Source organism: Bombina bombina, chromosome 6 (assembly GCF_027579735.1).
Source record: "Bombina bombina isolate aBomBom1 chromosome 6, aBomBom1.pri, whole genome shotgun sequence".
Taxonomy (NCBI): Eukaryota; Metazoa; Chordata; class Amphibia; order Anura; family Bombinatoridae; genus Bombina; species Bombina bombina.
The window spans coordinates 346,115,622-346,129,695 of record NC_069504.1 but is presented as its reverse complement, the minus strand read 5'-3'; the positions used below and the strand labels follow the sequence as shown (position 1 = coordinate 346,129,695).

Below are 14,074 nucleotides of genomic sequence, written 5' to 3'. Positions count from 1 at the left end.
GAAAAAGGGTGGAGCTACACTGCACACATCTCCCCATTTGCCTCACAGACACCAGTCCAGAGCAGCATGCAACAAACCACTGAAGGTGATGGTGCGATGTGTGAGTGAGTTAGCCCCAGTCCCCAGGATCTGACAGCAGCCAACACAGAGGATTGTAGGGTAGGTAGCTACTAGCATGACTGTTAGCAGAGGTGACATGCTACTGAAGCATCAGCACATAGAGGCTTTAATCTGCTAGACACAGTGTCAGCCTAACTGTGCTGAGGGACAGACTGGGGAGCATTTACTCCATGTCACTGATAAAGAATCAGGGCACTTTTACTGCAAAAAAACACTCTGAGTGCTACAAATCACATGGGAGCCCAGACCAATTAACAGTGTATTTCAGCAATCAGCTCACATGTTCCTACAGCTCCCGGAGTCTGCATTCCTCAGTTTATTTCCTCACATAAACTGTTGTTGTTTCAATCGCTCCTGCTTAAAGGGCTAGTTGCAGAAGAGTAAGAGTTCAGGTGCTAGCATAGGCAGAATTTATTTTACACAAGGTGCTATTTACCTGCATATAGTTAAGGCAACTGCAGGATGACTTATGTTTACAGATTTTCTTCCTCTGCATGCTGTGGGGGAGGGGTGTGTTCTGCAACCGAACAGCTTTAGAGCTCAGATGGAAGGAATGAAAGTTCAGCATTTACAGAGTACTCAAAACTCTCACATTCTCTGATGGTCCCAGTCCCAGTAACATTCCCTGATATACTTGAAGAGTCTGTAAGTCATTGCTTAACTGCCAGAAGCATTTGCTATCATTTAGCAGTCATGAAGCCCTAAAGTCAATGGATTTTATTAATGTTTTCTTTTACTTTATGGTTTGAATAAGATAAATTAATCTCTATATGTGTGTGTCTGTGTCTGTCTTAATGTTTGTCTGTGTTAATGTCTATGTGTGTTAGTGTCTTTGAGAGTGTTTCTGTATTAATGTGTGTCTGTGTTAATGTGTATATTTATTAATGTGTGTCTGTGTGTGTTAGTGTCTCTGAGTGTGTGTCTGTATAAATGTGTGTCTGTGTTAGTGTGTGTATTTATTAACACCTTAACGACCAAGGATGTACCAGGCACGTCCTACAAAAACTGGTCGTTAACGACCAAGGACGTGCCTGGCACGTCCTCAGGGGTTTCAATCGCTGGAAGTGATCGTGATTGCTTCCAGCCGCTTTCAGGGTATTGCAGTGATGCCTTGATATTGAGGCATCCTGCAATACCCTTTTTTAAGCAACTGATGCAGAGAGAGACACTCTTTGGCCCTCTCTGCATTGGCCAGCAATGGTGGCATGGGAGGGATAGCAGGGAGGTGGGTGGGTGGCCCATCACTGGTACAGTTCCAACTTCCTTCCTGTTAGCGAGGATGATGGGTTTCCCGGAGTGCATATGGGGGGGCGGGAGTGGGTGGGACTGCTACACTATGATACATATTTAGTGAAAAGGAAGGAAGAATAGGGGGGTATATAAGTATTGGGAAAGGAATCTGGGAGGGGTAGGGTATTGAGGGGGGGCAGCTACACTACAGAACATTTGGGGTTTTATTTTTAAAATTAAAAAAAAAAGCAAATTTTTTTTTAGCAAACTGGGAACTGGCAGACAGCTGACAGTACCCAAGATGACGGCAAATAGGTAGAGGGGGGAGGGTTAGAGAGCTGTTTGGGGGTGGGGATCAGGGAGGTTGGGGGGATCCAACACTGCAGAATATATATAAAAAATTAAATTATATTAAAAAAAAAAGAAGCCTTTTATTTTAGTACTGGCAGACTTTCTGCCAGTATTTAAGATAGTGGTGACAATTGTGAGGTGGGGGAGGGAAAAGAGCTGTTTAAGAAGGGTCAGGGAGGGATCAGGGGGTGGGATGTGTCAGATGAGAGGCTGATCTTTACACTAAAGCTAAAGTTAACCCTACAAGCTACCTAATTAACCCCTTCACTGCTGTGTGGTGCGCAGCGGCATTTAGAGGCCTTCTAATTACCAAAAAGCAATACCAAAGCCATATATGTCTGCTATTTCTTCTGAACAAAGGGGATCCAGAGAAGCATTTACAACCATTTGTGCCATAATTGCACAAGCTGTTTGCAAATAATTTCATTGAGAAACCTAAAGTTAGTGAAAAAGTTAACCTTTTTTTTTTATTTGATCGCATTTGGCGGTGAAACGGTGGCATGAAATATACTAAAATGGGCCTAGATCAATACTTTAGGCTGTCTACTAAAAAATATATATTTACATGTGAAGGGTTATTCAGGGATTCCTGACAAATATCAATCTTACAATGTAACTATCGCTAATTTAAAAAAAAAAAAAAATGGTTTGGAAATAACAAGTGCTACTTGTACTTATTGCCCTTAAAGTTGCAAAAAAAGCAAAGAGCATGTAAACATTGGGTATTTCTAAACTTAGGACAAAATTTAGAAACTTTTTAGCATGGGTGACACTGTTTTTTGGTGGTTGTAGATGTGTAACAGATTTTGGGAGTCAAAGTTAGAAAAAGAGTGTTTTTTTCAATTGTTTCATCATACTTTATAATTTTTTTATAGTAAATTATAAGATGATGAAAATAATGGTATCTTTAGAAATTCAATTTAATGGCGAGAAAAACTGTATTTAAAATGTTTGGGTACAGTAAATGAGTAAGAGAAAAATTACAACTAAACACAAACACAGCAGAAATGTAAAAATTGCCCTGGTCCTTAAAGGTAAGAAAATTTAAAAATGGTCTGGTCACTAAGGGGGTTAATGTGTGTCTGTGTGTTAGTGTCTCTGAGTGTGTGTCTATTAATGTATGTCTTTGTTAGTGTGTGTATTTATTAATGTATGTCTGTGTTAGTGTGTGTATTTATTAATGTGTGTCTGTGTTAGTGTCTTTGTATTTTAGTGTCTCTGAGTGTGTATCTGTGTTGTTATTGTTATCATTTTTTTATTTAGCGATGCAAACTTCCGTAGTGCTATACAAATAAATGATGATAATAATAATAACAACACAGGCACACTGTGTGTGTTAGTGTCTGTGTATGTGCCTGTGTTAGTGTGTGTCTGTGTGTATCTCCATGTGTAGTTCTGCGTTTGTATGCGCACACATTTTTGTCACCTGACCAAAAATTTGAAGGGCCAAATCAAAGGTTTAGTAAGGGGCCTCAAAATTTCTAGTGGCGGCCCTGCTCAGCACAGACTGAACAGTGGGGAAAAAATCTTTGGGTGGTAGAGGTCAGCAACACAAGCAGCACTTATCTTCTCTCAATATATATATAATATTGTGTGTGTGTGTGTGTATATATATATATATATATATATATTCACCGCAGTGGAGTGGATTGTGATTTGTCACTCGTGGAGTGGTGAGGATGTGCACGCCAGCTGGAATAGGTAAGTAAGGGGCTCCCTCCTCCCTGTGTTTTATAGAGAGGCTGAGCTGTTCTATCATGATATATTTTTAAAAGAGCTTTTTTTGTTTGTTAACAATATAATACCGATACTAAAAATGAAGGTGCCGATACTAATTGATTATTGATTGTTTTTTCAAAGTTACTGAGCACAATATATCAAAGGGGCAAAGTTATTTTCAAAGCTTGATATTTTGCAGTCACCTCTAGTAAAAACTGGAGTATTAAATGATAATATATTACCTGTTATGATATGGTAGAGGTGAGTACCTCCACACAAAAGCCCTGTATATATAAATAGAAAGAATAAATGAATTGGGCATGAAAGTTATAGCCACAGTAGATACAAAAGGGAATATGAGATTTATAGAGTACTTTTTTATGCAATGGACAGTGTTAAATGGACAGTACACTGTGGAAAATTATCATTTTATTACTTAAATATCCTGCATCCCACTGAGAGTGTAACTTCTTCTGCTGGCTGTGTTTACTTAGGCTTGTCAATTGCAAATACTCCAGTATCAAAATTTTCAGTAAAGTTGGCTATACCACAGGATAAATCACCTGTTTCAAATGCTGAAATATGAGTAAAGGAGCTACTTGTAACCAATGTAATACACTCTAGCAGGTAAAAAGGATCATTGGGAATAATTTAAAGGGGATACATTTTTTGTGTGAACTGTCCCTTTAATCTAGGCCACTATTGTGTGACTAAGATTAACACTGTCCATTGCATACAAAATAACGCTGTAAAACTAATATTATTTTCTGTATCTACTGTATCTACTGTGGCTATAACTCTCCTGCCTCACCAGCCTCTGAGCTCACCGCACATCACTGCTTCCTAGTTAAAGCTGACATCAAGTATGGCTTTTTTTAAGCAGGAAAATTAATTCCAGATATTTTACAGCCCATTCTACTAGATTAGTTTCTATTTTGTGGGCCTTTTAAAATGAAGCTTCTGTTGTGTAGATTGCACAGAAGCAATTTGGTCTTCTTTACTCTTTTCTCTTGGGATAGCTCTGTTGGGAAAGTCCTACAGTCTAAGTGGCTGCTAATAAGGTGCCTACCTTAAAGGGACACTATACCCTAAAGATATTTCATGATTAAGGTAGAGAATACAATTTTAAACAACATTCCAATTTACTTCTATTATCTAATTTGCTTCATTCTTTAGATATCCTTTAATTAAGAAATACCAATGCACATGGTGAGCCAATCACAGGAGGCATCTATGTGCAACTACCAATCAGCAACTACTAAACATATCTAGATATGCTTTTCAGCAACGAATATCAAGAGAATGAAGCAAATTAGATAATAGAAGTAAATTAGAAAGTTGTTTATAATTGTATGCTCTTTCTAAATCATGGAAGAAAAAAAATTGGGTTTCATGTCCCTTTAAAGGGACACTGTACCCAAATGTTTTCTTTTGTGATTCAGATAGAGCATGACATTTTAAGCAACTTTCTTTTTACTCCTATTATCAAATTGTCTTCATTCTCTTGGTATCATTATTTGAAATGCACAAATGTAAGTTTAGATGCCGGCCCATTTTTGGTGAACAACCTGGGTTGTCCTTGCCGATTGGTGGATAAATTCATCCACCAATAAAAAAGTGCTGTCCAGAGTACTGAAACCAAAAAAAGCTTAGATGCCTTCTTTTTCAAATAAAAATAGCAAGAGAATGAAGAAAAATTGATAATAGGAGCAAATTAGAAAGTTGCTTAAAATTGCATGCTCTTTCTGAATTACAAAATAAAAAATTTGGGTTCAGTGTCCCTTTAAGTTTTTCCCACCAATTTACTCATGGACACCACAGCTTGGGTATTAGATTGATCAGGAGTAACAGCTTGTGGACTCTCACCACCATATCAAACAATGTATGCTTACCTTAAAAATTCATTTATTCCCTGGTGGTGAGAGTCCGCGAGCCCCGTCCTTTTTTATTTTTAAATTTGGTGGTTTTAGTATGTACCTTATTTACCCTGCCTTTTCCTTTCCTACTTCTCTATTTTTCTCCTCTTCTTACATTCGGCTATACATTAGAATAGGATACCAAAGAGGTGAGTGGGATTAAAAGATTGGGGAATGTTGGGTATCTTTGCCTCCTCCTAGTAGTCAGGAGTTTAATTCCCAGGATTCATGGCTCACGGACTCTTACCCCCATGAAAGAAATTAATTTATCAGGTAAGCATACATTTTGTTTTTTATGTTAGACATTAGATTTGATTCTTTCTTTATATGTGTGCTTTCTTTCTTTGTAAGTTTCTTGAATTATTCTGTGATCTAACATTTATCATTAAAGGGACACTGAACCCAAATATTTTCTTTTGTGATTCAGATAGAGCATGCAATTTTAAGCAACTTTCTAATTTACTCCTATTATCAATTTTTCTTTGTTCACTTGCTATCTTTATTTGAAAAAGAAGGCATCTAACCTCATTTTTGTTTAAGAACTCTGGACAACACTTTTTTTTATTGGTGGATGAATTTATCCACCAATCAGCAAGAATAACCCAGGTTATTCACCAAAAATGGGCCGGCATCTAAACTTACATTCTTGCATTTCAAATAAAGATACAAAGAGAAGGAAGAAAATTTGATAATAGGAGTAAATTAGAAAGTTGCTTAAAATTGCATGCTCTATCTGAATCACGAAAGAAAAAATTTGAGTTCAGTGTCCCTTTAAGTCCCATATTTTGCTTCTCTCAGAAACACAAAGAGTTTATTAATGGTCGAGTGGATATGATTTGCTGTAGCAAATCATGTCCGCTTGACCTCACTAAATAACATTGCACATACATTTCTGGTGAAATTCTTGTGCAATGCCGCTCACTGACGGATCGGGACGATTTCAGTCCGCTGCTTCTTAACTTCTGTTTCAGGCGGACCTGAAATCATGGGGCATTGATGCAGCATTCGCTGCTTAATAAATCGTTGTTCCTAAAATTTACAATTTGTGATATGGTTTGTCTCACTTTATTTAATCATACAGACGTGTTTAAATCAATACACTAAGCCAATGTATCAGTATATTACTTAGTGACCTTGACCTATTTTATTTGTAAATTTATAAAGTATAAACATGTGCGATTTGATTCGGTCCGAATCGAAATTCGGACGAATTTGTCGAATTCGGAGATTCGGATCGATTTGAATTTCCGAATTGCGGTAATGCCGAATCTACCGAATAAATCTGAATCAATTCAAATTTATTCGGTAGATTTGGATGGATTCGGATGGCCGTGTATTACACTAGTGTTGTACAGTATACTAGTGTAATACACAGCACATCCCACTTAACACTGACCGAAATTCCGAGATTCCGAATCGATTCGAACCAAATCGAACCGAATTTTTCACGAATCCGAAAGAATCCGAATGAATCCGAAACAAATTAATTTGATTTCTTCTGAATTCGAATCGATCCAAACCGAAATTCGAATCGATCTGAACCGAACCGATTTTTTCGAAGCTGCACATGTCTAATAAAGTAATGCAATTAAATCTTAAGCAATCCAGAGTCAAATAAAGAAACTAATAGGTTATGATCAAGATACCAAAATTAGACCACAATCTCACAACTGTACCTACTAATGCTATATAGACAAACTAATTTATGTTTTATATTTTGACCATTGCGTATGTAAAAACTGACTAAAAATATCATATGAAACTCTCCATACAAAAAAGCACATTTCCCCAGTAAACTCATTACTTCACAAATTCCTCTTTCTGACCATAATCTCCTCACTTGCAACACCTCATCCCTCCCTACAACTCGCACTCCTTGTACCCCTCACACCAAACTTCACAGAAGAATTATGTTATTAGATCAGCAACAGCTTGCTAGTTCTCTTGAACCTCTCCTCTCATCCATCTCCTCCTTTTCTTGCCCTGACCAATCTATCTGCCACTATAATTCCACCCTTAAATCGGTCCTTGACAATCTGGCCCCTCCAACCATAGCTCAGAAATCACACACTCACCCTCAGCACTGGCATACTCCTCTGTCACGGTACCTACGCAGATGTTCCCGTACTGCTGAGCGGCATTGGAGGAAATCTCGGAGTTCAGATGACTTTCATCACTACAAGTTCATCTTGAACTCCTACTACTCTGCCCTTAATCTTTATAAGCAACACTACTTCTCTACTCTTATCTCCACTCTTTCTTCAAACCCAAAACATCTGTTCTCAACTTTCAACACTCTTCTCCACCCACTCCCACCTCCTAATACAACTTCTCTTTCAGCTCAAGATTTTGCCAGCCACTTCAATAACAAAATCGATTCCATCAGAAATGAAATCAGCTCTCAGCATGCTTCCAGCCTCTCACCCCTTCAAAAGCTTGCAATTAACCAAAACCCGCATAGTCATATATTTAGCTCTTTCGCCCCTGTTACTGAGGAAGAAGTTTCTGCACTTATACTGTGCTCTCACCTCACTACCTGTCCCCTCAACCCCATCCCCTCACAGCTACTCCCCTCCCTCTCTTCTACCCTTACCCCTATACTCACACACATTTTCAACCTTTCCCTCAGCACTGGATCCAACCTCCCTATCCAACTACCGCCCTATTTCCCTACTCCCTCTTGCCTCAAAGCTTCTTGAAAAGCTAGTACATGCACGCCTATCCCATTTCCTTACATTACACTCCCTCCTTGACTTACTGAAATCTGGATTTCGTCCCCATCACTCCACAGAGACAGCAATAGTTAAGGTTACCAACGACCTACTTACAGCAAAATCCAAAGGCCACTTCTCTCTGCTTATCCTCGATCTGTCTGCTGCCTTTGATACTGTTGACCACCCTCTTTTTCTCCAAACCCTCCAATCCTTCGGCATTTGTAACACAGCCCTCTCGCGTTTCTTTTCCTACCTGTCTAACCGTACCTTTAGTGTAGCTTTCTCTGGGGCTTCCTCTGCCCCATTATCACTTTCTGTTGGGGTACCACAAGGTTCTGTCCTCGGTCTCCTCTTCTCAATCTACACGTCATCATTAGGTTCCTTAATAAAGCCCCAAGGGTTTCAATATCATTTGTATGCCGACGACACTGAAATCTACATCTCTACTGCAGACCTATCTCCTTCCTTGCTAACCCGTGTCACTAACTGTCTTTCTTACACCTCTTCCTGGATGTCCTCTCACTACCTTAAGCTAAATCTCTCCAAAACTGAGCTCCTTATTTCCCCCCCTTCTTCTAAAATCTCCACCCTTTATCTCTCTATAACTGTCGACAACTCCATCATTACCCCTTTCCCACATGCCCGATGTCTCTGGGTCACACTTGACTCAGATTTTTCTTTCACTCCTCAAATTCAGACCTTGGCTAAATCCTGCTGCTTCCACCTTAAAAACCATCTCTAAAATTAGACACTTCCTTACACAAGACACAACTAAGATCTTAATCCACTCTCTCATCCTTTCCCGCCTTGACTATTGCAACTCCATCCTCTCTGGTTTCCCTAGCTGCCGTCTAGCTCCTTTACATTCCATAACGAATGCCTCTGCCAGGCTCATCTTCCTTACATGTCGCTCTTCATCTGCTGCATCTCTCTGCCAACCCCTTCACTGGCTTCCTCTTGCCTCCAGGAGTCCAACTGCTTGCAGATCACCTTGACAAGAGCTGACTACAACAGTGCGACTTTAGGCAGGGCCCTCTACCCATTTGATCCCAATAATTGCTACCTTGTATACCACAAATATTATTGCGCTGCGGAATCTGTTGGCGCTCTACAAATAACTGATAATAATAATAATAATAATTACATGATAGAGGGACTTGAAACCCAAACCATTTCTTTCATGATTCATATAGAGCATATCATTTTAAACAACTTTCCAATTTACTTCTATTATCTAATTTGATTGGTTTTCTTAGTATCCTTTGTTGAAAAGCATACCTAGATAGGCCTGGGAGCTAGCTGCTGATTGGTGGCTGTACATTTAAACCACTTATCATTGGCTTGCCGATGTGTTCAGCTAGCTCCTAGTACTGCATTGCTGCTCTTTTATAAAAGAATGCTAAGAGAATGAAGCAAAATTGATAATAGAAGTAATTTGGAAAGTTGTTAAAAATTATATGTTCTCTTGGAATCATGAAATAAACATATTGTCCCTTTAAGCATCCAATTCAGATGCATGCCCAGCTACTTGTGGTGAAACATTTATCTGGCATGCACAGGTGCAGTCACTTGATTATTATTTTTTTCATTTTGCACAGTTGCATCAGGAATAAAAGATAATTCACGTGACATGTCCCTTTAAGGCAGCTTTGTAACAGGGAGAAAACAGAACATTCTGTACGTTATATGTGTTTTATTTTATCTGAGGTGCTGGCTCTCCCTCTGTCTCATTATCTAACTCTAAAATGTATATATCCTAATGGCAAACAGTCTACATAATCTTTTTAAAGATGTGTGTTATTTATAATAAATTTTTCCTTTAAGATAAAGCTTTTTCAGACATTATCACATAATTATGGGATACAATTACTGACAAAATCAGTTTACCATCTATTATTAATGTGTCTTTACTATTTCAAGTTTTACAATTTACACAATTTTTTTTTTTTACTTACCATTTCTATAATAAAAATGACTGTTCCAAGAATTCGTACAGCTTTGTTGAATCGAAGCTCTAAATACTAGGGAAATGTAAATAATAAAAAAGAAGAAGTATTATAGTTTGACACTGTACACATATATAAATAAATATCATGGACCATCACATATAAACATGTTAACCAATCTATTTGAGAGAGATGTGTATTTTGTTTTTACTAAAAATAAATATAAAACAGAACATATATTACTCCACATTCTCCCACTTTACAGCAAAAAGAAAAATGCCTGGATATAGGGGCTGTCCCCACAAGTTGTGAAATGCCTTCAACAGAAAGTAATATTAATTTTGCTGGGGCGAGCAAATTAAACAGGGAGCACGTACACTTTACAAATTAAATACTGCAGCCTATACAAATCACAGACATTACCATACATTATGCATGTGGTTTTCTATTAGGGTTATAACGGTTTTCCATATTTTGACACCTTTCAGTGAGATGTGCAAGAGGAAAATGTTAAAAACTACACCAGAAATTTCAGCTACACCCATGCAATTCTTCTGTTCAGCCCACTATATAAAAAGCTAATTTTAAGATTACAAGTTAGGCACAAGCGGTTTTGCGCTAGCACAATAGTGTTTTTGTGAGCCATTTTCATTGCGCTGATATTACAAGTGGAGCAAAATTATGATTGCAATAGCGCATTCGCCCTTTACGCATCAATCCTTACCACAATCCCAGGGTTGTGTTTAACTGTTTTCCAAAACAAAAAAGTTGCCCAAAGATTGGAGATCTCGGGTGTTCGAAAAAAAAGCAGGCAAATGGCTTTAACATTGAGACACATACATATGCATTGCTAAAGATGTATTTGTATGTATATACTGTGTGTGTGTATATATATATATATATATTAAAGCAAAACAGAGAAAATAGGTTCAACTGAACCGCAAAGACTATAATAGCCAGCACTGAATCTCACGCTAGAGTCAAATAACCCAGTAAAGAGTTGACAGACACCAGGGGGGACACACAGAAATTATAAATCTCTGCGCCATTGAATATTTATCTAGTGCATGTATTTATTAATTACTATAATAATCACAGTAAAAAAGTAGACAATTGTTTGACCGGTCATGTAACAAAAAGGCCTCCTTATGTATAATTAAAGTCAGCGATTTTCAACCTTTTTTTTGCCGTGGCACACTTTTTTACGTAAAAAAATCCTGTGGCACACCACCATCCCAAAATTTTACAAAATCACACATTGTAGCCTACACGTCACTGTTTAATAAAGAATTTATATCACGGATGGCAGAAGACCAGTGAGTGCTTATTCCTACAAACTTATATTCCTTACACAATTGCACCCTGGCAGTTTTTTTGGTCGTTGGTGAGAGTGTACACACCCTACTTGATATATAGATAGATAGATAGATAGATAGATAGATAGATAGATAGATAGATAGATATATATATATATAGAGATATATATATATATATACACACACACACACTGTACTGTGCTGTCATGCCATGCCTCCTACAAACTACACATGACATATTGGCATTCATTCACAAACAATCATAATGATTGTCTGTGAATGAATGTCAGTGTCATGGTTGTAAATGATGTCTGATGAGCCTGTCACATACCTCCCAATATTTCAAAATTTGAAAAAGGGACACCCCCGCACTGTTGTCAGTCTGCCACGGCACACCTGAGGATCTCTCACGGCACACTAGTGTGCCACGGCACACTGGTTGAAAAACACTGATTAAAGTAACACCCTCCGGGAGGTATATGTGTTTCCACATACACAGATAAGTAAAAGTCACTGTGTTGATTAAATATGTTTCTGGCTGATATGGAACAGAGTCAAGAGTCCTCCTTTGAAACAATTGAGAAATGGATATTGTGCACTTTGGATAGGAGGGGATATTCGATTGTATAGAGGGAGCTATTATCTTCCTGAGACCCCTGTATAATTGACACAGTTCCTAAACTTTAGGGGGATTTGTGTATATAAGACCCCGGGTTGTATTTGTAGTAGCAAGTAATATCAAGCGTAAGGGTGGTGGTGTAGAGAAAAATGTCCCAGAAATACAGCCTATATTGGTTCACAGATACTCGTATCAGGCAAGCTCACATACCTGAACCATCCTTGGACGGCTCGTGCTGTTACTTTTAGCTGGAGGCTGACTTCCGCTGAACATGTCGAGCAGCAAAAAAATCTCACTCACCCTTGCGGTCCACAGATTCTGTTACTAATACATACGAATTACAGGGATAAAATAGTCTTAACCTCTAGCCGGTTTCCAACAAACAATCGTTTCTTTGCCTGACGATTGTTTGTTGGAAACCAGCTAGAGATTGAGACTATTTGACCCCAGTGAGTCTTACTTATCTGCTCTTTCTGGACGTTTGTGGAAACACATATACCTCCCGGGAGGGTGTTACTTTAATTATACATAAGGGGGCCTTTTTGTTATATGACCTGTCAAACAATTGTCTACATTTTTACTGTGGTTATTATAGTAATTAATAAATACATGCACTAGATAAATATTCAATGGTGCAGTGATTTATAATTCCATTGTGTCCCCCCTGATGTCTGTCAACTCTTTACTGGGGTATTTGACTCTAGCGTGAGAATCAGTGCTGGCTAATATAGGCCTAGATTTGGAGTTCGGCGGTAAAAGGGCTGTTAACGCTCCGCGGGCTTTTTTCTGGCCGCACCATAAATTTAACTCTGGTATCGAGAGTTCAAACAAATGCTGCGTTAGGCTCCAAAAAAGGAGCGTAGAGCATTTTTACCGCAAATGCAACTCTCGATACCAGAGTTGCTTACGGACGCGGCCGGCCTCAAAAACGTGCTCGTGCACGATTCCCCCATAGGAAACAATGGGGCTGTTTGAGCTGAAAAAAAACCTAACACCTGCAAAAAAGCAGCGTTCAGCTCCTAACGCGGCCCCATTGTTTCCTATGGGGAAACACTTCCTACGTCTGCACCTAACACTCTAACATGTACCCCAAGTCTAAACACCCCTAACCTTACACTTATTAACCCCTAATCTGCCGCCCCCGCTATCGCTGACCCCTGCATATTTTTTTAAACCCCTAATCTGCCGCTCCGTAAACCGCCGCAACCTACGTTATCCCTATGTACCCCTAATCTGCTGCCCTAACATCGCCGACCCCTATATTATATTTATTAACCCCTAATCTGCCCCCCTCAACGTCGCCGACACCTGCCTACACTTATTAACCCCTAATCTGCCGAGCGGACCTGAGCGCTACTATAATAAAGTTATTAACCCCTAATCCGCCTCACTAACCCTATCATAAATAGTATTAACCCCTAATCTGCCCTCCCTAACATCGCCGACACCTACCTTCAATTATTAACCCCTAATCTTCCGATCGGAGCTCACCGCTATTCTAATAAATGGATTAACCCCTAAAGCTAAGTCTAACCCTAACACTAACACCCCCCTAAGTTAAATATAATTTTTATCTAACGAAATAAATTAACTCTTATTAAATAAATGATTCCTATTTAAAGCTAAATACTTACCTGTAAAATAAATCCTAATATAGCTACAATATAAATTATAATTATATTATAGCTATTTTAGGATTAATATTTATTTTACAGGCAACTTTGTAATTATTTTAACCAGGTACAATAGCTATTAAATAGTTAAGAACTATTTAATAGTTACCTAGTTAAAATAATAACAAATTTACCTGTAAAATAAATCCTAACCTAAGATACAATTAAACCTAACACTACCCTATCAATAAAATAATTAAATAAACTACCTACAATTACCTACAATTAACCTAACACTACACTATCAATAAATTAATTAAACACAATTCCTACAAATAAATACAATTAAATAAACTAGCTAAAGTACAAAAAATAAAAAAGAACTAAGTTACAGAAAATAAAAAAATATTTACAAACATAAGAAAAATATTACAACAATTTTAAACTAATTACACCTACTCTAAGCCCCCTAATAAAATAACAAAGCCCCCCAAAATAAAAAATTCCCTACCCTATTCTAAATTAAAAAA

General features: G+C 38.1%; 1 protein-coding gene across 1 annotated transcript in view; it reads right to left on the bottom strand.

Annotated features, from left to right (window-relative positions):
- The window catches only part of LOC128665066 (sodium-coupled monocarboxylate transporter 1-like), a 181,593-nt gene that overhangs the window by 158,610 nt on the left and 8,909 nt on the right, over window positions 1–14,074 (bottom strand). The window contains exon 2 of the mRNA XM_053719815.1: window positions 10,006–10,071. Coding sequence (XP_053575790.1) covers window positions 10,006–10,071 — 66 coding nt within the window. The remainder of the gene's footprint in view (window positions 1–10,005; window positions 10,072–14,074) is intronic.